General features: G+C 38.4%; 1 protein-coding gene across 6 annotated transcripts in view; it reads right to left on the bottom strand.

Moving 5' to 3' along the window:
- LOC131953516 (disks large homolog 1) overlaps positions 1 to 26,318 on the bottom strand; it is a 107,954-nt gene that overhangs the window by 44,553 nt on the left and 37,083 nt on the right. Inside the window, exon 1 of one of the 6 annotated variants that reach the window (XM_059316719.1) lies at positions 5,524 to 5,639. The exons of 4 other annotated variants lie outside the window; for them this stretch is intronic. In XM_059316719.1, the coding sequence (XP_059172702.1) occupies positions 5,524 to 5,589 (66 nt within the window). In that variant the 5' untranslated portion in view covers positions 5,590 to 5,639. Of the gene's footprint in view, positions 1 to 206; positions 482 to 5,523; positions 5,640 to 26,318 lie in introns of those variants that run through there. One more of the 6 variants, XM_059316718.1, reaches the window with a different exon arrangement.

The following is a 26,318-nucleotide window of genomic DNA, read 5'->3' as shown; positions in this document are numbered from 1 at the left end:
CATGCTTTCCTATATACACATTAGCAAAAGTGAAAGAGACAAATATTTGATCAGCTTAAAGAAAAAAAAAAGAATATCAAAACGTGCGTGCCACTCGTGCAAACATATTAAAACTAGTTTTTATCTTTAAAATAATAGAAAAAGGCAATAAAGTTGAAGTTTTATGACACATGTAACATTAAAGAATGTATGGCCGGGTGACTTACAAGGAAGGAGACCAGGTACTCCCGGTCGTAGGTAATCAGGTCCACGTACTTCTTGAAGCTGACTGACCTCGTGTTGCGGTGTTGTGGACGGCCCATGTAGCGGAAATGAAGCCACGACAGCATCATCAAAACTATGCTGGGCTTCCTTTTCTCGCGAATCTCCCAGAACATTCTAGACCTCATGGAATGTTGACATGGTGTTCTGCCAGGTGGCGGACGGGTAACCTACTGTAGAGCAGTACTAATGACAGTCACAAGAGTCAGTCTCACCACCTATGCGACTCCCTCACAGAAGGAACCGTCCATTCGTGTCCTGGGCGTAGACACGCCATTGTAAAATCATGCTTGTGATATTGTTACAATAAAGCTGCTCCATCAGTTCTCTAAATTGTCACCATATAGGTATACCACATTAAATAGTGAATTCCGTCACAATACGCAGCCATCGCACAGTTCTACATGTCAAGATACACTTCTTTATTAAAAAATGCAAGTAGATTCACAACTTTACACTTAATAAATAAAATAATATACAACTTAAACTACGCTTTCTTCGTCTAAAAAGGGCGGCACTAAAATGGAATAAAGAATGCACAAACTGAAACCACTCCTCTCACTGAAATCCGACACAGTAGGCTATGTTTATAATTGTAGTCTCCGAATGAAATTAGAACCAGGGATATTTACATCTTATTACTGATATATTTTTCCTGCTTTCCTCTGGCTGCCCGGCTAACGGCTTCTGTTAGATGAGCCAAGTTATTACGAGATGAAATAGAAAACCACAGCACAGCGCTATTGCTTCCAGTATCCCAGCTATTTGAAAACAATTTATGTATGCCGACAGAGAGATTGACTCGCATCCAGACGCATCCCTTTCAAAGCCTGATACTATTTTCATCAACTGCCAACCCGATTTAGCTAAAGATCCACACAGCAATTGAATGTCGCATAACCCGCGCCAGTACACCATTGTTAGGGCAGCCCCACACACGCAATTCACGTGGACCTACAATCTGACTTTAAGCCGTAAGGAAAAAGAAGACAGGTTAAAAAAAGGTAAATGAATAGAAAACAAACAATTGTAGGCTGCTATTATTTTGCCGTCAGATCCGAAGGGGAAGCGGAAGAAAATCGAATTGGGTTTCGTAAGTACGACCGTTGAGACGGAGGGGGAAGAGGAGGGGGGGGGGGGAGAGAAAGGAGGAGATAATCATAAGAATCGTCACGTGGGAATACGGCCTCCACCGACTTGGCCAAAGTGTGACATAACACAAGACACAACGACTTAACGTCAACATGTGCCACACTTTGACAAGTGGAGCAATGTTATAACCAAAGACCTTACTTTCTTTTCGAATAATGCAAGTATTAAACATGTTCTTTAAACAATATATAGCAACATAAAAAAGCGCAGAGCGATTCGAATGGAAAAAGACACTGCAATAATGCAACGAGAGGCAGACAGAAACACGAAATCTGATTGATTGTATCTGTCTCGTGATGGGATTTAACCTGAAGGGGCTGGCCTGAAACTATGCGCATAAAACTGTCTCAATTCATCCAGCCACGGTGGACCATCATTCAACAAAATACACAACGATTGGAAATTTGGAGGGAATGCCACGATTTAATGGACGTTATCCAAACTGACGGAAAAGAAAAACTGTTAACATAACCTATGCTACTATCCGGATTAACACAACCTATACCAGCATCCGGATAAACACAACCTATACCAGCATCCGGATAAACACAACCTATATCAGCATCCGGATAAACACAACCTATACCAGCATCCGGATAAACACAACCTATACAGGCATCCGGATAAACACAATCTATAGCAGCATCCGGATAAACACAACCTATATAGGCATCCGGATAAACACAACCTATACCAGCATCCGGATAAACACAACCTATACCAGCATCCGGATAAACACAACCTATAAAGGCATCCGGATAAACACAATCTATAGCAGCATCCGGATAAACACAATCTATAGCAGCATCCGGATAAACACAACCTATATAGGCATCCGGATAAACACAACCTATACCAGCATCCGGATAAACACAACCTATACCAGCATCCGGATAAACACAACCTATACAGGCATCCGGATAAACACAATCTATACAGGCATCCGGATAAACACAATCTATACCAGCTTCCGGATAAACAGAACCTATACAGGCATCCGGATTAACAAACCTTCAAAAGTATCCGGATAAACAGAGCATAGATAAGCAAGCCATGGGGTGAAATCAGGTGACGTCTGACCATGAGATACCAGACATCCGGACATTTTAAAGCGCCTCATTACCCCGAGGATCAACCAGATCATACAAAGTTGACGAATCTCGTGGATATGCTGCTTATTCCAGCAGCACGGCTAGCTAATGGCCAGCCGAGGGTCAAGTCAGTACCCAAGCATGCTCCAGACACGCAATGTCTAGGGAATGCGGCGGTTGTGTTAGTTTACAGGCACCTGTCCTTGGCACACAACCAGGGCCGTCGTCTTGTTGACAACGTCCAAATGTTTCACGGCTCCAAATTGTTTGGGTTTTAAATAGCTAGCAAACCAAGACACATTTTCCAGCTAGAATCACACGCATTTAAAGTTTAACCCAGCCAAACGTTTCAGATAGCACCTCGCGCTTAATACATACACGTTTGTTGAAGCCACATAAAAACACATTCAGGAAAATACGATTTTTGTAAGAACAAGAATTTTTTTTTATTCAAACGCTTAAACGATATTTCATTATGTATAGCAGAGAACGTAATTAAAAAAAATAACGCTCAAATTTTAAATGTAAGAAGACACGAACATTTAACATTTTTAGAGACATTCATCCATCATTTATAATTAAGCATTAATAGCTTTACACGGGGAGGAGCTTAAGCCAAATGTATGGATACATCGAATGGCGAGTACAATTGAGAGAGAGAGAGAGTAAATATTTGAATGGACCCAGTGACACGACTGACCACGGCAGAGAACACGTAGATGGCGTGATGGCGTGCGTACATAGAGACATGCATAATAGCAGGCCGCAGCCAAAATACAGAACCAACGATATGATGCGATAAATTGCGGCTGTTGGAAATAATGCCAGAGAAACACGGATATAAAAAAATACGGACGCCGGATAAGACTTGAAAACCGTTGCTATGGTTACGGCGTTTAAGCAGCGTCAATTTCCAGTTTGTGTGCAGGCAGAAGGCTGTAATGTAGACAAGCCAACGTGCAAATGGGCCCGGCTTTGTATGAACAGATTTCTCCTTTTACTGCAAGTTACTTCCGCTCACAGGACAAGAAGATCAAGTTTTCATGCTTGGATGTCCAGACATGTCTTGATTAGGATAAATGATGGGATATTCAGCATCAAGGGGAGCAGGGGGTTAAAAGCAGGCTGTGACGTCGGATAGGAAATCTATTGATATCGAGAGATCGGGGCTTTTTAAAAAAAGGCTGTTTAACTTTTAATTAACGACTATGTTAAAAAAAAAAGATAGATGAGCTAGGCTGACGTAATGAAGTTGATTGAAATCATCAAGATTAAGTACAACCGAGCATATACTGGTTGTTATTGGGAATTATTTGATTATTCCAATGGAGTTTTTTTTTCTAACAAGCGAAGATCGATGAATCAGGGAGTCGTCATGGCAATTGTTGGAACTCATCAGAGTTAAATGCCACCGAGCTTGTAATTGTAGGGGCTTGTGAAATGACTTCAATACAATTTTTCTAACAAATCAAGATTGATGAGCGCGGGTCGCCATGGAAATAGTTGGAACTCATCAAGGTTTAACATGTTATAAAAGATGCGTTTCAATACATAAACTAGTTTACTTAACTCCAGCAGTTAGATTTATATGTAAAAGCTATGCCCTACAGTCGCTTTCTTAAAATCATATGTAAGTATTCACCTCAACGACAGTGATCATTTTATTACGACCGTACGACCAACTGACATTCGTGAATAAATGTATTTGCAGGAAACAAACCAACCATAATTTAAAAAAAAATCAAAACCAACCCTACCAGGACCCCATTAAAATGTAAAGCTGATAGTTGAATATCCATGTGTGCTGTCTCAGAGTGAGGACTCATCTGGTAAAATTAAAACAACTAACATTTAATGTGCACTGGAAAAAATACTAACTTAGTACAAGATGCACTCGACCAGTGCGGTGTTTACCTTGCTCAATGGCAACACATATAAATACAGCCGCAAGAAACATTTAAATTCAGCGAATTTCTCCAACAATTTTTAAAAACAAGGACGGATAACCCGATTAAATCCTTTAATTAAGTATGCCAAGTGACATGCCCACGACATCCCTAAACGATTCAACCAAAAAATGTTCAACAGCTCAATAAACACGAGAAGGTTATGATAAGCATAATGATGAGGAGTGGAAACTTCTTAGAATGAGGTTACTTTTATTTTGTTGATCCATGGTAATCGGATGTCTAAACTCGCAGACAACGATTATGCAACTAGTTTTATTAGAGCAAATAACAAGGAAAAGTTTATGGTTAGTGATAGGTCAATAAATACTTTAAAAAAAAAACACCCACCAAAAACATAGATTTGATATGACAAACCGGCTGTTATACAAGTATCTGAAATTTTTTAAAGTTCTGGCTCTCAGTCATATTACCAATCATTTTCCCTTTTTAGTCCAGCATTCCATAATTTTCAAAACCTATTTTAAAATGGCCAACGCGAAGTAGAAATCGTGGCTGTGTACACCAGAAAGCAATAATTTTCCCCATACACGCATCCTGGAACCTACTTGTACCTCTATCAGCTGAACAAGTTAGCCGGGTATACACTATACACAACTCAACCCGGAAGTCAGAGGCCCCCAATATAAAGCTGTAGAAACTAATGATTAGGCATAAGATGTGGATATGGCTAGTCGATAAAAACCCTTTTTTTTGCAGCTTATATTTATATTATTCAAAAACGATTAAAACAGGATAATTAAAATGCAGCTGTTTCTGCTATAGTAGTTTTAGCAACAGTAGACTACTTAAATGTAGATCTAGATCTAGGTTAGATTCGGAATTCATCACTATTTTTTAATGCCCAAAAGTTTTATATCGAATTGTCACCTCCTGTGTACTGCTAACATTCATAAAATGCTATCTTTACAGCATACATTTCCAGTAATATTTTAGTTTAATGGCGGCCCCAAGGTCATAAAAGACTAACGCAATGTAACTCTACAAATGTAGAAAAAACCACTAAAATATGGCTTTTGGGGACTGGCCGATGGTGTGGAGGATAGGATTACCTGAGGGGATCGCAGTGGTGCAGGAATCCATCGCTCAAAGAGACGTCTCCTCGATATTTTGTCCATGATTATCAATCACCACTCACTACTGACAACTCGGAACATCCGCCTAGGCGCTACTAGATTCTATACGCCACTACATCAATGACGTCAGACGCGCGCCAGGAGTTTGCACGGTGCTTTCGATAATGCGCACCATAGTTTTAAATTATAGACGACTTTTATGAATGCCCAGAATGTATGTGTACAATCGTGACATTTTTAGAGCTTTATATAGTTCTAGCCATCTTTTAACGTCAAACTCATGTCACAAAGCATCTTCATCGGATCGTGAAATTTTCATCAAAGATTTTACCATTGCCGGACTACGCATTTAGCACCAAACAAGTCAAATAAAAGCTTGTGAAAAAAAATCCCGTTACTTTTAAAAATGTTATTAAATACTACAATCACTCAAACGAATAAAAAAAACATTGAAAAATGATTACATCAAAGTTTTTTTTCTGAAATGGGCCTCAGAAATGCATTGAGCGATAAGAAACAGAACTTATTTTCAAGACACAAAGAAAACGACATTTGAACAATCTGTCTGATTGAACGATAAAAGCAAGACAACAACAATAATAAATAAACCGGGAGTGATCTCCCCTAAACTTTCTCGAATATTCTTATATAAAATAACAGGGGATGGGAACTCGGGCTATAGACATGATTTTTAATCCATTTTAAATACTTAAAGTTTTAAAAATAGAATAAAATCTCGTAGACAAATTAATTGCACACCAAGTGAACGCGAATAAAAAAGCGCATAATAGTGCGCAATATTATTAGTACTTTTAAAATTTACATTAGTTTTTTGAGAAATCGGAAGTAGCGTAAATAAGTACTTCCAGTCAACGAAAAATTCTCAAAATTTGACAGAAGGTAGAGAATTAGATCTTTTACTTACATATCAAATTTCATTTATCTATCTGAAATAGTACTCAAGTTATAGGCTTTTGAAAAATTCAAAGTAGAAAAAGTACCACTTCCGGTTATCCGAAATCGCTCAAAAGTTGATACGGATCTACGATTTTGATAAAATACTTGTATTTGAAATTTCATCAACCTAGCTGTAACGGTACTCAAGTTATCGTGTTTACACACGGACACACACACACACAGACACACACACAGACACACAGACATACGGACAAGATTGCAAAATTATGTTTTTCCGTATCACTGAGATGTAAAACGTCGAGATTTGCAAAAATCTCGATTTTTTTTTTTTGCACGATTACAAGACTTTCTCTATACTTCGTATATACGAGAAAGTAAAAAGAAGCAAGACAATAACGATAATACACGTCTCTGTTTTGAAGTTTGCATCTCAAATATTCGAGGCAAATGTTGGAAGATGAGTAAATATTTAAACACATATGCCGCCAGCATCGCTAGTTTCAACCAATTCGAATAATACACTACTTTGTTCTTATAGTAAATACTTTCTAGTTTAGTGGTTTTTTGTTTTGTTTTGTTTTTTAAAGGAAATTTAGCATTAAAGATAATCATGAAATCACTCCATCAAAACAAAAAGTCATATAATGAACAAAGGAGACTTAAATGCATTTAAAAGTTTAATGAGCACAGTTAGGGTGTATACTCATTACCCCCCATTGTTTTTCAGTGAAACAATCTAGGAGGTAGATTCTATTGTGCAAGATTTCACCCTTGGGCCTTTATTACGTGAAAATGGCGTCTTTCCGTTTATTTACAACCAGCGATCTACAGCGACGCTTCTAATATTTTTTAACTTTAAGCGCGGAGACGGTAAATAATGGGTGTGCTTAACCGTTTAACAACAAACAACTTGAGATCTACTGCGACCTTTCTACTATTTAGGAACACCGAGACAGTAGCCAACTTGACGTGTGTATGTCTAACAGTTTATTTACAACTATCTTGAGATCTACTGCCACTCTTTTACCATTTAGAAATGTTGTACTTGAGACGGTGTGTCTGATCGTTTAATTACAACTACCGCTGCGGACGCTCTTAGATCCGTTGAACCATTTCCCCCGTCCGTCTGAAGGAAATAAACCCAGGTCCTCCCGCGTGACGGGGGTTTCAATAAACCCGTCAACCCTCCCGTCAACCCAACGGTCAGGGCTGACGGGTTTCCAATAACCCCATGCTGGCTAAGACGGGCAACAATTTGTCCATTATTAGAAGAAAAATCTGACCACGAGTGGCAACAATTTGTCCATTATAATAAAAGACAACACAGCAACCGAGGGCAAGAAGAGGGAGAAGCGGGATCATGCGGCGCTCGATTAGACAGGAGATATAACCACTCGCTCCTATCTCGTACACAACACAGTCTCTTTCTTTCACGTCTTGACCTTTATTACTGACTTGAGGCGTCGGAATGTTTCCTATCAGAAACTTACGGAGGAAAAGACACATTTCCGGAATGTTTACTCTACCAACCACAAACTTACGGAGGAAAAGAAACATTTCCGGAAGGTATACTCTACCAACCACAAACTTACGGAGAAAAAGAAACATTTCCGGAAATTTTACTCTATCAACTACAAGCTTACGGATGTAAGGAAACATTTCCGGAAAGTTTACCCTCTACCTACCAAGAAGGGGGGGGGGGGGGGAGATGTGGGATCACGAGGCTCTCGATTGGACAGGAGATACAACCATTCACTCTAATCTTGAACACAGTCACTTTCTTTCACATCTTGACCTTTATTACCCACGTGAAGAAAGATTTCCGGAATGTATACCCTCGGCCTACTACAAATTTACGAACGTAAATAAACATTTTAAGAATATATTCTCTACCTACCTAACTTAACCGATGTACTATGAAAATGTTTTTTTTTCGTTTAGCTAACATTAACTTATAGGTAGGCCCATACTCCGATTAATCAATTATGTCTATACATAAGAACACATTAATTTCAGATAATAAAATCAGTATTCCCAGGGAACCCTAATTTTATATACGTTAGTAAACAATTACATTAGTAAAAAAAAAAATATTACGAGACGCAGAAAAAAGTTCCATCAAGACTAGTCACTGGCCGAAATGTATCAGGCCGCTGGTCTTGGCCGAGAAATCGAACGTACGTGGGTAAACTGTAAGATAGCCGATCTGGCTGCTGATCTCCAGAAAGTCGTTGCTCCAGGTTCTTCCTCATGCTGACCTTAAGTTAAATCTTCTACATGCATTCAAGTCACAGTAAAGAGAAGAAAATGGCTTTAAATATATGGCTACAGGACATTTTACCTCCCCCCCGGACATATCCCCCCGTATTTACCCCCGGAGCAATTACCCCCCCCCCCCCCCTGTCAATTACCACCCCCCCGGGAATTACCCCCCCTCTCAAGTTAGAATCCTAACTCTAACTAGAATTCTATACCTTTATACTACTTTCATCCAAACCTTAAGAAAAAGACCAAAACCTAAGCATCCACCTTAGCCTAAAACTTCACACAAAACCAAAAACAACGCTAGACACAACCCTAACCCTAACACTAGCCCTAACCCTAACCCTAATCTTAACCCTAACCCTATATATATATATTATATATATATATATATATATATATATATATATATATATATATATATATATATATATATATATATATATATATATATATATATATATATATATATATATATATATATAATGGCTAGAAAAAGTAATTAAATTTTATGTACCAAATATTGATAATAATAATTCAAAGTACAAAGTCTAGCACCAGAGTTAAGACCGATGTTCCACCCACCCCTAGTTGCTGTAGAAACAATGTTGGCGACTTTTCAAAAACTTCGCTCAAATTAACTTTCGTTCAATTGACTTAGCATCTATCGATTGTATGCTCAAAGGGCCCATCCAGCGCCATTCAACCAACCCGCGGTCGAATCAAACCGATCAAAGATTCAGTTTATCAAATACGCCGTGTTTAAGTAAGTAAACTCCAATTTGCAAGCGGAGAATAGACGTCGTTACAAAAGTGAAATGGTGTAATCGAATCAGCAGACACAAGGGGTGTGCTCACCCGGCTGGCTGAAAAGATTACCACAGATAGCCCCGCCATAGTGCGATATCACTTTGGGATCTCTCTGTGAAATAGTTAATACTGAAATACTAAGACACAATTTTAAAAAATCATTTTTCAGGGTGAGCTGGTCTAGTCGTATGCCGAGTTAATCCCCTTTAGTACACACTTTGGTATTATGTAATCACTAGAGTGTGGGATGGCGTGGTCGGGCGGGAAAGTGTATTATTGCTAACTCCCAAAAGTCCGAGTTCAGAACCCGGACAGATGAGGCTAGAGACAGCAACACATTTAGGAGAGAAAAATTCAAAATCAAACTGCTGCCTTAGAGATTGTTTTTGGGCGGACAAAGGCTATGGAACAAAATTCAAAAAAAGAAAAGCAGACTGAAGTCAGAGCCAATGGGCCATTTGTCTCATAACATATTGGCGTGTACAACTCAATTGTATTGGGGTAAATCTCCCCCAATTATACAATTAGGAACGAAGCAGAAACGTTTGCCCCAATATTAGAATTGCTAGTGTTGCTGATACTTGAGCTTCGATAAGTCCATACTGAACCTAGGAAGTCACTCGGCTCAACATGGTAAGTATAATCAACTGGGCTTGTTGCTGACCACATAACCTTTCCAAAATCCCATGTCAATGAAGCAAAATACTTCTACTTTCCGTGTTTAAAGTCAGATTATAGCCAAGTTCTGCTAAACCTAGCCAATCGATGAAAAAGGGTACGGCTAACCCCAAAGTCCGTCTCGCGAGTAGTATATTAGGTCACTTTTGGACCGATTTTTTGGCGGAGGTGGGGATGGTGAGGAACAATGACATATAGGAAAATACTCGGGAGCAGGATGTGGGCCTGGTACAATGACATATAGTAAAATACTCCCAGCCTGGCGCCGCGGGATGGTGAGGGTGGGTGAGCAGGATGCGCAGCCTGGTACAACGACATATAGTAAAATACTGCGCCAACTGGGGTTGGCGGAGGTGGTGGGGAAGTAGGTCACCTTTTGGTGACCTTGTGACGTAATCATTGACCTTGTGACGTAATTAGTGACCTTGTGACATCATCATTGACCTAGTTACGTAATTTTAATGCGTTTTTAATGAGTTTTAATGAGTTTTTTAAATTTTTAATCAATTTTTATTGACTAGTTACGTAATTTGATTATTTGTTTACTTTTTAATTAATTTTTATTGACCTAGTTACGTAATTGGATTTTAATTTTTTTAATTTTTAAATTTTAAATTTTATTTTATAATTATTTCAATTATTATTAACGAGTTACGTAATTTGATTATTTGTTTGATTTTAAATTGTTTACTTTGTTTGTTTACTTGTTGTTTATTTGTTTATATTGTGTAATTTTTATTCAATAGTTACGTAATGTGATTTTAATTATTTTTATTTTATAATTAGTAATTATTTTAATTTGATTATTAGTTTGAAATTCATTTTATTTCTTTGATTTTAATTACTTTGTTTATTTGTTTATTTAATATATTTCTTTTCTTTGATGTCTGGTATTTGAAATAAAAGACACTGTTTATTTGAATGTATGTATGTTTTAAATAAAAGACTAACACTAACGTGTACAAATAACAGGTTAAATTCTCCGACACAATGAACGTTACAAAAATAGAACATCCATTTAACCACATCTGTTACTTATTGATCCGCGATCCTTTGTTGACACGCGCTGAGCGTTTTTAATGGGTATTGTATCGATCGCAGCCGCTGGGCCATCAAATGTTGTCCCATATAATTAAATTGGTTATGCTTCACCGATTTTATGCGTTGTTCGCCGACCCGATCACAGCAGGGGTTCCGCGTTTAATTGAAAGAGCTAAGTGGTTAACCACAAAGCCAGCGTTAAGTGTGGGAACACCTGTTACCATGACACGCGCCTCGTAGTGATTAATGGGTTTTATATTGATCCCACCCACGGGCCATCACAGCATGATGTCCCACCTAATTAAATTTTGTTATGCTTCACCGAGTTTCCCCGATCGATTTGACGGGTCATGATAATTAACGCAAAACCAGCGTTAAGTGTGGCGACAGATGTTACCAAGCGGGTGGTGGTGGTGGTGGTGGTGGTGGTGGTGGTAAATTTGCTTAAGATTATAAACTTCAAGTTTTAAAAATCAACAACGTTACTTTTTAATTATTTTTATTTTGTTTATTTTTAATGTTAATATTGATTCCACACACGGCCATCAAATGATGGTCCGCCTAATTAATTTGGTCATGCATCGTGGGTTTATGTCGACTACAAACATCCATTAGAGACACCTGTTACTCGCTAATGGCACCCGACACGTATCGATCCACATGCGATCCTTTGTTCTTGTCAACCACCGTACAAGGGCCAAGTTAATATTGATCGAACCCACTGACCATCAGTATGATGGTCCACCTATGTGTAATTTTTATTAACGAGTTACGTAATTTGATTTTAATTTTTTTTTTTTAAATTTTTAAATTTTTAATTTTATTTTATAATTAGTTTAATTATTATTAACGAGTTACGTAATTCGATTTTAATTTTTTAAATTTTTAAATTTTTTAAATTATTATTTTTAAATTTTATTTTTAATTGTTGTTTACTTGTTGTTTAATTTAATTACTTTGTATAATTTATTTGTTTGAAATTCATTTTAATTAGTTTGCTTTTAATTTCTTTGTTGTACGCCGTTTAAAATAAAAGACTAACACTAGCGTGTACTAGAAAGTGTCATTGTGTATAACATCCATTTAACCACAGCTGTTACTTATTAGTGACAGCTTGTACTTATCGATCCGCCCGTGATCCTCCCCGGCGCTCCCCGTGGTTGCTTAATAGCGGGCTCACTGAAGCGATCACAACAGGTAATTAATCGAAGCCATTAAGTCCCTCTCCGCGTTAAGTGTGGCGACAGCTGGTGCTGTAATTAGTCACGGCTCTCGGCTTTTTTCATTAGACTACAGCTGTACATGAACTATGTTCACATATCGTACGCCCGGACATTCTTTGATCAAATTAAAAAATTTTGTTTCCACATGTCCTGCGAACCGTCCCTTGCTATGTATGAAAGCTTAATGGTTGTAACTATTCGCTTATAGCGAGGGTCAGCGAAAACAAAAATATATTTAAGGGTCGGAATTTTCTTTCAACCACCGTTAAGTCAGGTTTTGAGACGAAACGAAGTCTCGGTAGGTTCGTGTTTTTTAATGGGCGACAGGGCGACTTGGTGCGTTGGTACGTAGGTATACGTGGGTAGACATGTTTTTTACAAGTCTGGAAAAGTAATTAAGTTTTTTTATGACCGTTCCGATTTTCTTTTGATCTGACCACCATTTGACCACACTGAGCCAGATAAATTTAACAATTGTCGCAGCGGGGTTTATTTTAAGTGCACCCCGTGCACGCTTGTTTACATTTTAAAAGACGTGTCGCGTGTCTTCCCCTTACGGCTTCCCTAATAGAGAAACGAGAGGAAAGACAACTGTTCTAAAATTAGAACAGCCTTGTCTACAGACACGAGTATCGTCCCTTGTGAAAAAATTCGCGTCAGAATCCTTAACTAAACAGTCAATTTCTTTAAAAAGTTAAAAAATAATTTAGGAAGACAAGGGTTAACAAAATATATATCTTAGTCTTGCAGCAGATTACCTTCCCATGTTCGCTTTAGTATTACAGTTTTCATCAATCTTCTTTTTGACTTGAACTTCTTTAATTTTTAAGAAAGTTTACTTATACATAATACATTACGTCTAATGACAATTTTTTATTTTTACCACTCAAGGTATTTTCTTTTTCTATATCTTACATTGTCATCTTAATTTTTTGATCACCTTAGGTGGTGGTAAGGTGGTAAGGTGGTGGTAAGGTGGTAAGGTGGTGGTAAATTTGCTTAAGATTATAAACTTCAAGTTTTAAAAAACAACAACGTTATAGTACGTCGTGTCAAATGACACACCGTTTAAAATGTCTACATTTAAAGTTCACCAAAATAATGACGTAAAAACTAAATATGATATGACGTTAGCATACATATCATTCAATCTAATCACTCTAAAGTACAAATCAATAATTTTTTATTGATTAAGGGGCTGGGTGAGTTATTTTTATCACTATTCGCCCTTCCCCTTCCCTTTGTCCGCAACCCCGTTCCCCTTCTCCCATCCAACCTTGCGTCATCACACTAACCTCAATACCAACCGTTAGATAAACAGACCGTACTACTACTACTACCCGCACTATACCTATTCCATTTAAGAGACAAAGGCTGTATGACAATCCTACAGACAAATATTTATTCAACTAATATCACAACCCCCTAGAAACCACTCCAACAGACTGGGATACATAACTTGTAGACACCACTCCTCGTTGAATATCTCTTGCACCCTACCTACATCGACAATTTTGTCCGCCGCCCTCGCACCCGTCCCTAGTATGAACTCGGTTACCAACAATTTCAAAACATGCATGTTCCGAGTTCAAAACCAACCTTCACCGACACTACTATGAACTCGGCCCCTAATACTTCCAAAACATGCCTGTACTAACTTTGAAACCACCATCGGTGAAAACTTCACCGACCTTAGTATGGACTCTACACCTACCGATTCCAAAACATGCATGTTCCGAGTTCAAAACCAACCTTCACCGACACTAGTATGAACTCGGCTACCAACAATTCCCAAACATGCATGTAACAACTTTCCAACCTGCCTCAGTGCTAACAAAATTCCCCGACCCTAGTATGAACTCGACTGCCATCAATTCCTAAACATCCATGTACCAACTTTGTAACCTACCTCGGTGAAAACTTCACCGACCTTAGTTTAACTCTACCTAACAATTCCAATGATGCATATACGAACTTTGTAACCTGCCTCGGTGAAAACACCCCCGTCCCTAGTCTGAACTCGGTTACCAACAATTTCAAAACATGCATGCTCCGAGTTCAAAACCAACCTTCACCGACACTAGTATGAACTCGGCTACCAACAATTCCTAAACATGCATGTACCAACTTTGCAACCTGCCTCGGTGTTAACAAAAACTCCCCTGACCCTAGTATGAACTCGGTTACCAACAATTTCAAAACATACATGTTCCGAGATCAAAACCATCCTTCACCGACACTAGTATGAACTCGGCTACCATCAATTCCTAAACATGCATGTGCCAACTTTGCAACCTGGCTCAGTGTTAGCAAAACTCCCCGACCCTAGTATGGACTCTACACCTACCGATTCCAAAACAGGCATGTTCCGAGTTCAAAACCAACCTCGGTGAAAACTTCACCGACCTTAGTTTAACTCTCCCTAACAATTCCAAAACATGCATGGTCTAGATTCGAACCCTGCCTCGGTGAAAACGTCACCGACTCGTGTATAAAATCTGTCCCAACCAACTCCAAACCTTCCCTGGGCACCCGAATAAAAATAACTCACCCAGCCCCTTAATCAATAAAAAATTATTGATTTGTACTTTAGAGTGATTAGATTGAATGATATGTATGCTAACGTCATATCATATTTAGTTTTTACGTCATTATTTTGGTGAACTTTAAATGTAGACATTTTAAACGGTGTGTCATTTGACACGACGTACTATAACGTTGTTGTTTTTTAAAACTTGAAGTTTATAATCTTAAGCAAATTTACCACCACCTTACCACCTTACCACCACCTTACCACCTTACCACCACCTAAGGTGATCAAAAAATTAAGATGACAATGTAAGATATAGAAAAAGAAAATACCTTGAGTGGTAAAAATAAAAAATTGTCATTAGACGTAATGTATTATGTATAAGTAAACTTTCTTAAAAATTAAAGAAGTTCAAGTCAAAAAGAAGATTGATGAAAACTGTAATACTAAAGCGAACATGGGAAGGTAATCTGCTGCAAGACTAAGATATATATTTTGTTAACCCTTGTCTTCCTAAATTATTTTTTAACTTTTTAAAGAAATTGACTGTTTAGTTAAGGATTCTGACGCGAATTTTTTCACAAGGGACGATACTCGTGTCTGTAGACAAGGCTGTTCTAATTTTAGAACAGTTGTCTTTCCTCTCGTTTCTCTATTAGGGAAGCCGTAAGGGGAAGACACGCGACACGTCTTTTAAAATGTAAACAAGCGTGCACGGGGTGCACTTAAAATAAACCCCGCTGCGACAATTGTTAAATTTATCTGGCTCAGTGTGGTCAAATGGTGGTCAGATCAAAAGAAAATCGGAACGGTCATAAAAAAACTTAATTACTTTTCCAGACTTGTAAAAAACATGTCTACCCACGTATACCTACGTACCAACGCACCAAGTCGCCCTGTCGCCCATTAAAAAACACGAACCTACCGAGACTTCGTTTCGTCTCAAAACCTGACTTAACGGTGGTTGAAAGAAAATTCCGACCCTTAAATATATTTTTGTTTTCGCTGACCCTCGCTATAAGCGAATAGTTACAACCATTAAGCTTTCATACATAGCAAGGGACGGTTCGCAGGACATGTGGAAACAAAATTTTTTAATTTGATCAAAGAATGTCCGGGCGTACGATATGTGAACATAGTTCATGTACAGCTGTAGTCTAATGAAAAAAGCCGAGAGCCGTGACTAATTACAGCACCAGCTGTCGCCACACTTAACGCGGAGAGGGACTTAATGGCTTCGATTAATTACCTGTTGTGATCGCTTCAGTGAGCCCGCTATTAAGCAACCACGGGGAGCGCCGGGGAGGATCACGGGCGGATCGATAAGTACAAGCTGTCACTAATAAGTAACAGCTGTGGTTAAATGGATGTTATACACAATGACACTTTCTAGTACACGCTAGTGTTAGTCTTTTATTTTAAACGGCGTACAACAAAGAAATTAAAAGCAAACTAATTAAAATGAATTTCAAACAAATAAATTATACAAAGTAATTAAATTAAACAACAAGTAAACAACAATTAAAAATAAAATTTAAAAATAATAATTTAAAAAATTTAAAAATTTAAAAAATTAAAATCGAATTACGTAACTCGTTAATAATAATTAAACTAATTATAAAATAAAATTAAAAATTTAAAAATTTAAAAAAAAAAATTAAAATCAAATTACGTAACTCGTTAATAAAAATTACACATAGGTGGACCATCATACTGATGGTCAGTGGGTTCGATCAATATTAACTTGGCCCTTGTACGGTGGTTGACAAGAACAAAGGATCGCATGTGGATCGATACGTGTCGGGTGCCATTAGCGAGTAACAGGTGTCTCTAATGGATGTTTGTAGTCGACATAAACCCACGATGCATGACCAAATTAATTAGGCGGACCATCATTTGATGGCCGTGTGTGGAATCAATATTAACATTAAAAATAAACAAAATAAAAATAATTAAAAAGTAACGTTGTTGATTTTTAAAACTTGAAGTTTATAATCTTAAGCAAATTTACCACCACCACCACCACCACCACCACCACCACCCGCTTGGTAACATCTGTCGCCACACTTAACGCTGGTTTTGCGTTAATTATCATGACCCGTCAAATCGATCGGGGAAACTCGGTGAAGCATAACAAAATTTAATTAGGTGGGACATCATGCTGTGATGGCCCGTGGGTGGGATCAATATAAAACCCATTAATCACTACGAGGCGCGTGTCATGGTAACAGGTGTTCCCACACTTAACGCTGGCTTTGTGGTTAACCACTTAGCTCTTTCAATTAAACGCGGAACCCCTGCTGTGATCGGGTCGGCGAACAACGCATAAAATCGGTGAAGCATAACCAATTTAATTATATGGGACAACATTTGATGGCCCAGCGGCTGCGATCGATACAATACCCATTAAAAACGCTCAGCGCGTGTCAACAAAGGATCGCGGATCAATAAGTAACAGATGTGGTTAAATGGATGTTCTATTTTTGTAACGTTCATTGTGTCGGAGAATTTAACCTGTTATTTGTACACGTTAGTGTTAGTCTTTTATTTAAAACATACATACATTCAAATAAACAGTGTCTTTTATTTCAAATACCAGACATCAAAGAAAAGAAATATATTAAATAAACAAATAAACAAAGTAATTAAAATCAAAGAAATAAAATGAATTTCAAACTAATAATCAAATTAAAATAATTACTAATTATAAAATAAAAATAATTAAAATCACATTACGTAACTATTGAATAAAAATTACACAATATAAACAAATAAACAACAAGTAAACAAACAAAGTAAACAATTTAAAATCAAACAAATAATCAAATTACGTAACTCGTTAATAATAATTGAAATAATTATAAAATAAAATTTAAAATTTAAAAATTAAAAAAATTAAAATCCAATTACGTAACTAGGTCAATAAAAATTAATTAAAAAGTAAACAAATAATCAAATTACGTAACTAGTCAATAAAAATTGATTAAAAATTTAAAAAACTCATTAAAACTCATTAAAAACGCATTAAAATTACGTAACTAGGTCAATGATGATGTCACAAGGTCACTAATTACGTCACAAGGTCAATGATTACGTCACAAGGTCACCAAAAGGTGACCTACTTCCCCACCACCTCCGCCAACCCCAGTTGGCGCAGTATTTTACTATATGTCGTTGTACCAGGCTGCGCATCCTGCTCACCCACCCTCACCATCCCGCGGCGCCAGGCTGGGAGTATTTTACTATATGTCATTGTACCAGGCCCACATCCTGCTCCCGAGTATTTTCCTATATGTCATTGTTCCTCACCATCCCCACCTCCGCCAAAAAATCGGTCCAAAAGTGACCTAATATACTACTCTCGCGTGAGGGTCCAGCACCAAACACCCGAGTCGATAGTCCACCCAAAACACAAACCCCATCACGGATTTAAAATCAATTTTCTAATGATTGGATTTAACCTGGGGTTGAAACGGCCCGGAAGCTTTCATTTACCGTCCAAGGCTAGGCCAAGAAGAAATAAAATCCCGCACATCAGAGCCTGTTTTAAGAAGACATTTCAAAGTCTTCTTCCGCATAGAATCTAAGATCTATCTTACAATAATCATAACAAATATCGGATTAAAAATGAAATCCAATTCTACAGACATATAATATTTATAACAAAAGGTATATCATTTTAAGCATGAATCAGGTTACATTTGTTTATACTGTAAACAACACATTCACTCCCTAACGATGTGGGTTTTTACATACGATGCTAGCTATTGCGAAAGACCAAGTTACGAGCGTGTCATTGCTGCATTAGTCGGCGCTAGCGTCACCAGAAACACGACGGTTCTCAGTGATCTAGTCGACCTCTTAGATTGTTTAATTAGTAGACAATTAACATATGCTTATTATTAGAGAACAGTAAGTTTTGGGATTGCAATTCTTGTGGAATCGGGCTCTAGAAATGGAAGGCAAGTTAGTGACTAATCCGCTTGCTTGTCTAGAAAACACACATAAAACGAAACATTCATACAAAATTCTGCTTAATGATAAAAATATATAAAATTACCAAATTTTAAACGTTTAGAGAAATCGGAAATAGTTTCACATTAGCGGAAATCTCTCAAAAGTTGAAAGAAACATATCAATAGGATCTAATACTTATGCAGACATACATACAGAAAAGATTGCAAAACTTTTTTTTTTTTACCCAGGAAATGTAAAACGTCAAGATGCGATAAAAAGGAAGTAGAAGAAAAAGGTTCATAACGCGAAACCAAAGCCGTGTTTAGTTAAGTTGATCATGATGAAATGATAGATTGCAGTCGATAAAACGTCACCGCCTGTCATTTCTAACAAAAGATGTACGTCACTTTAATTAAAGCTGGCATTAATTTTTAATTGGTGTTCGACAACTATCTGTAAATAATTGTGTATACTTTGCAGTGTAATATTATCAATTGAATTTGTAAGAAAAATGTTATAGTGCAGTCCCATTAAATAGTACACATCATAAACTAAGTTGGAAGACATCGTTAACTAAATTAGCACACCATTAACTAACTTACCACACAAGGTAAACTAAATTAGCACACACCATAAACTAACTTACCACACAAGGTAAACTAAATTAGCACACACCATTAACTAACTTAGTATACAAGGTAAACTAAATTAGCACACACCATAAACTAACTTAATACACAAGGTAAACTAAATTAGTACACAACATTAACTTAGTAGGCCTACCATCGTAAACTAAATTTGTACACATAAACTAACTTCGTACACGTCATAAACCAACTTGGTACATATAATTAACTTGATACCCTTCATAAATTAACTTAAAAACTCGGTGAAGATTATCTCCTGACCAAAAGAAATCTTTATTAAATTAACGCCAGTACTGTCCAGATTCGACCTTTCCGCCCAACATTTTTTTCAACAAAAAAAAAAGTAAATTCATTAACAAAATGTGTGCCTGCTACCAATCCAGTCCCCCCCCCCCCCCATTTCTTCATGGTGCCGAACTAATTACGATGCCGGTGTCAAAGCTGATTTGACGCTGTCTTTCCCGTGGAGGTATGCAGGATGTGTTGGGCTGATACTTGCCGCCCCGGGGGGTCGCTGTAAAACAAGCGAGGAAAATCTAATTGCCGTGCTTATAGTGTTTCTTATGGCGGTTAGGTCGTGATGGGCAGGGCAGAGGTCATAATGATTGACTTCCAGCGAGTAGGGAAACGGCCGAACACAGTGATGGTCGATACACTGGGAACATTGGATGATTTTTGCGGTGTAGAGATCAATGATTGTGTATATACAGGCGAGTGGCTGCCCCTTACCAAGTAACCAAGTCAAAGTCACAACTCATTTTATTTGGACTCTGTTCATTTGTTTCAAGACAAATAAATATGTTTAAAATATTTAATAGATTTTTTAAAAAAGTGTTTGCACCAATAGCAGACGTAAAGAGGTCGTGAAACAGAATGCATGCAAACAGTACTCACACTTCGGTCGTACAACAAGGATCAAGAACCGCTTAAACTAAACTAATCTTAGCCTAACCTTACGACGTAGCTTACACAAGAAAAACTTGGATATTAACAAAAGTCGAGCAGTTCGAACTGTAGAGATGATCTGGTTTCTGGTAGAAGGGGGATGGGGCATTGTACTGGGCAAACAAATATTGACCTACACGCAGTTATTAAGTGATGATTAGTTCTGCCTTATTGATCGTTTTGAAAGGTTACATTATTTGGTGCCTACAAAGAAGCAAATAGATTACCAACAATTATTCTTTGCTATTTAGCCACTACTAACCATACGCTGACCAAATAATCCACACCAACTACCCACATACTGACAAAGTAATCCACTGACAAACTACCCATATGCTGACCAAATAATCCACACCAACTATCCACATACTGACCAAGTAATCCACTGACAAACTACCCATATGCTGACCAAATAATCCACACCAACTATCCACATACTGACCAAGTAATCCACTGACATACTACCTATATGCTGACCAAATAATCCACACTAACTACCCACACACTGACCAAGTAACCCACTGACCAACTACCCACACATACTGACTAACTACCTGCATACTGACCAAGTAATCAATTGACCAACTACCAACAGACTGACCAAATAATCCACTGATCAACTACCCACATATTGACCAAGTAATCCACAGACCAACTACCCACATACTGACCAAGTAATCAATAGACCAACTACCCACATACTGACCAAGTAACCCACATACTGACCAAATAATTTACTGACCAAGTAACCCACATACTGACCAAATAATTTACTGACCAACTACCCACATACCGACCAAGTACTCTCAGAATGCCCACACACTGACCAGGTCTTGACACACTATCCAAGTACTAAACAAACAGTTACACCCACGGGCCTCCGACCCTTATCGTTGGGAAATGAGAGAGAATCAACACAAAAGCCCCGCTAATGGAGTAAACTATTATGAATGCTGCGAATGTCCACTAACCACTAAACGATGTCTGCGCTACGGTCAATAATGGTAGAGATTTTCACCTATTTCGTGCGCTGGTTGCGGGAACAGCAAGGGGAAAAATAAAAACGCTTTGGTAATGAGATGGAAGAAAACTACGGCGGAGGTAACGATAGACGAATGTGTGTTTAGACAGTGTCTCCACCTGCCCTGTATTAATTTACTGAGTACCCACGTACTGTCCGAGTTGTCCATCCACCACCCACGTACTGACCGAGTTGTCCATCCACCACCCACGTACTAGCCGAGTTGTCCATCCACCACCCACGTACTGGCCGAGTTCTCCATCCACCACCCACTTACTGGCTGAGTTCTCCATCCACCACCCACGTACTGGCCGAGTTCTCCATCCACTGCCCACGTACTGTCCGAGTTGTCCATCCACCACCCACGTACTGACCGAGTTGTCCATCCACCACCCACGTACTAGCCGAGTTGTCCATCCACCACCCACGTACTGGCCGAGTTCTCCATCCACCACCCACGTAATAGCCGAGTTCTCCATCCACCACCCACGTACCACCCACGTACTAGTCGAGTTCTCTATCCACCACCCACGTACTGGCCGAGTTCTCTATCCACCACCCACGTAACACCCACGTACTGGCCGAGTTGTCCATCCACCACCCACGTACTGGCCGAGTTGTCCATCCACCACCCACGTAATAGCCGAGTTCTCAACTCACCTAGTGCCCACTGGCCAAGTTCTCAACTACACTCAGTGTCCACTGGCCAAGTTCTCAACTACACTCAGTGCCCACTGGCCAAGTTCTCAACTACACTCAGTGCCCACTGGCCAAGTTCTCAACTCACCTAGTGCCCACTGGCCAAGTTCTCAACTCACCTAGTGCCCACTGGCCAAGTTCTCAACTACACTCAGTGTCCACTGGCCAAGTTCTCAACTCATCTAGTGCCCACTGGCCGAGTTCTCAACTCACCTAGTGCCCACTGGCCGAGTTTTCAACTCACCTAGTGCCCACTGGCCAAGTTCTCAACTCACATAGTGCCCACTGGCAGAGCTTTCCACCACTGGTTGTGTTATCTACTCACCTAGTGCCCTATACTGACAAAACTGCCCAACTAAAGACAACGACAAATCAATTCACAAGCTTGTTGACCAGAGCAAAGTGACAGCTGATGACAAAGTCTGGAGACAGCTGTCTAATACACACATGGATCTATCTACTCACTAATTAAAACGTACTCTAGCTATCACATGCGGGCATATCTAGGTGATAGCAATCGACTGACATATCTCTAAGCATCTCTTACAATTTAGAAACAATAACAAATTTTAATGTACTTCAATTTGATAGAGAAAATCACAGGGCCGTGTGCTAGGTATGTTCGTACCAGCTAAGTCTATAGTATTTCCACCACACGGTAGTAAATTAACCTAAGCCTTGATGTGTTTAGTAGGAAACATTCTAGCTTTAAATACATATACTCCAAAAGAAAATAGAACACCATAATTCCCCTCTCCCAAAAATAAGTTTTAGAAAGGAAGATAAATGGTGTGTGTTTTAAATTAATACCGAACATAAATATAGATCAAAATGTAATACATAATAAAGGTAACAATCTTGCCATCTAACATGAAGGTTAACGAGAAAACGCAACAGAGAATTTCTATGTCAAAATACCACGGGACCCCTCGAGGAAAGCCCGCCCCGCGAAGGGAGTCTGGAGACCCGCAAATAAGTAATCCGGGTAGCTAAGGGTATCTTCGAAAGGCGTTTGTCTTCCCCGGAAAAAAAAGAACAAACAAGATATTATTGATATTGTCAGTGTGTTTAAGAGGAAAATCTCCAGCTTCTTCCGGTAATCCTTTCTTGGCATCGGACCGGAAGTGGTTGTCACGGAAACAAGCTATCAATGTCTGGATGTCAGCAAGTAAATTGTTACAGATGGTTGGTACCCAAGGTTGTAATGGAGTGTGCTAAGTGCACGGACGGGGGAGTCACAGAAGGGGGAGTCACAGAAGGGGGAGTCACAGAAGGGGGAGTCACAGAAGGGGGAGTCACAGAAGGGGGAGTCACAGAAGGGGGAGTCACAGAAGGGGGAGTCACAGAAGGGGGAGTCACAGAAGGGGGAGTCACAGACGGGGGAGTCACAGACGGGGGAGTCACAGACGGGGGAGTCACAGAAGGGGGAGTCACTGAAGGGGGAGTCACAGGCGGCGTCTTGGGTATGGGTCGCGGAGTCAGTACATATATCTGGGCAGGGGAGTCAGTAACATAGTCAAATGAGACTTCAGTGTTTGCTTTGATAAGGATTGTTATCCACAAAGGGAGAAATCGACAAATAAAATAAGTTATTTCGATTGGATAAGGTAACACAAAAATAGCGAAATATTAGCACAGACTATTACCCCGGCAAAATTATGGGTGTTTTATAAAAACTTTATTAGGAATGTATTAAAGCACTAAAAAACACTAACTTCTTCATGGACATCGAAGTTATTATCTAAATAAACGGAAAAACAGAGGCTTTTAAAATATCATTATTTTAGACTTCTGTATAAAGTACTACGAGCCTTTCGTATTTCATTAAGTGAGCGTGGCCAGAACTGCATTTGTTCTTTTATATAAATACAGTCAAATTAATTTAAGTCAGGTTTTTGTTTCATTTTACTAGTGTGGTTATTTGATAGATTTTCAGCATCATTAATTGATCACTGAAAGATAGCCCCCTTTTAAAACTATCATTTCTTTTAATAAAATGTTGCATTCGCAAGTTATGTGACTTGCATATAAAATTTACGTTTCATATATGTAGTTGTTTTTTTCTTTAAATCAGGTTTAATCACACAAAAAATTCTAGTCTACTTTTCAACCAATGTCAGACGCACTACTGTTAAAACAAAATGCCAAGAAAATGGACTTTTAGCCGTGCTGTCTGAACCATACCTTAGGGCGAGCTACAGCAAGGCGGGGACAAGCAAATAACGGGCGGGCCGACGTGCATGCGAGGGGGCGTCGCATGTTGTCCATTATCCCCCATGTTACCGGCTTTAATTCTACGTAGATGCTTCCTCAGGCCGGATTTAGATGTCTCTTGGAGGCATAAACGGCGGGGATCAGCAACAGCGCATCAAAACATTATTCACCAGATAAGAAATCGGGATGCCTCTGAATGAGATGGAAATATGCCCCGGCCATTCAACTCTTTTCAGGGGCTTATTTTCGCTACACGGAAAAAATAGCTAAACATTAATAAAATGTCAAAGTTCACATCCGCCACTAAAACTTTGGGGAATTAAAAAAAAAACGAATATAAAATGAAAAAAAATCAGATTTAAAAGAAAAGCAAACAAAATTTTGATATTTTTTTTTCCCGGGGTAAAATTCCCATCTTCGACTAGATCCCCGGAAAAAGTCGGGTCTTTCTTCATAGAATTTCCCTACTGGCCAGTGCGCAGCTGATGAAATGAAATTACAGCATCAATCATGGAGCCGCGCTCCCAGCATGGGGCCCAGCGTGGGCCTGTAGCACAATCAGGACGGCCGCCACTTTTTTAGACAAACAACCGAATCGGGCTTCAATTGGCTTCTACCTTAACACCTTCTTTCGGTAGGGCCGACTTGATTAATTACTTGGACTAAACATTTCTTTTTAACATCGGAACTTTAGATAAGCTTTGGTGGTTGGAAATAATTCAAAGCGTACTTTACACAGATCGTCTTGATAAAGTAGCCTATTAATTTCTACCTAAATAAGATTAATTTTAAAAAATACATAACAGAAACCAATATGGTTCGGTAGTTATAATTATTCTATGTGAATTAAGAGAATAATTTATGGAGTATAATCACTTACAATTTAGCTACAAATAATCCTATGTGCAGTTAACTTCAACCTGAAGTTGTTTTTTTTTTAATATATCTATAACTGATCTATGCCTAGAAGATAAGCAGAGATCAACACATAAGGCAAATGTACAAGATACCAGTCCCCCCGCCCCCTCCCCCACAGGGATGACCCGGGTCAACAAATAAACAAAACGTCTGGGCCATCTGTTTTTACGGCCGAGATTAAAATTGAATTAAAACAAATTAATGGCTAAAAAACGAGCGCTCTGAATGCCGCCTACTGCCCGGGAAAGCTAATTTGTAATTTCAATTTGCCGACATCCTTTCAGGGAGTAATCGATTTATAATGTTAAAACTGTTTAAATCTTTACAAGACTTCATTAGGTTTTTTTTAAAGCATGTTAACCCTTTAAGGGGATATGCTATGTTTTTTTCTATTTTTTACAGTTTAAGATCTAAAGCCTTTTGAATACTTTTATCATATTTGGCATATAAAAGTAAGTATTAAACAGCAAAAAAAAAAGTCGAAAACAATTTTGGTTGTCATGGAAACCCAAAAAACCTCCGCCATTTTGAATTTGTCGGTACTTTTAAAAATACTAAGGCTTTTTTATTTATGCACCTATAGCAATCAAATTTAAACTGCTTATATTTCAGTATATATTAAAACTTTTGTCACGACAACTTTTTGAAATAATTACTAGTAAGAATTTTACAAGGTCTAAAAAATCGTACACTTTTTAGTATTCAAAAGTTTCAAAATTTGCATATTAATTACCAAATACTTTTTTTCTATGAAAGCAATCACAATTCCCTCGTGACAAAAGTTGTATTTTTGCATTAAGAACAATTACTGAAAATATGGTTGGTATTGTTTAATAAATAAAAAAGTAGTAGGCTTTTTAGTGTTAAAAACATGCAAACTGAGAAAAACAGCCAAAAGTAACGAAAAC

The sequence above is a fragment of the Physella acuta genome, unplaced genomic scaffold, assembly GCF_028476545.2.
Source record: "Physella acuta isolate Inbredline_101_S28 unplaced genomic scaffold, ASM2847654v3 ptg000928l, whole genome shotgun sequence".
NCBI lineage: Eukaryota > Metazoa > Mollusca > Gastropoda > Physidae > Physella > Physella acuta.
This window is presented reverse-complemented; position numbering and strand designations above follow the sequence as displayed.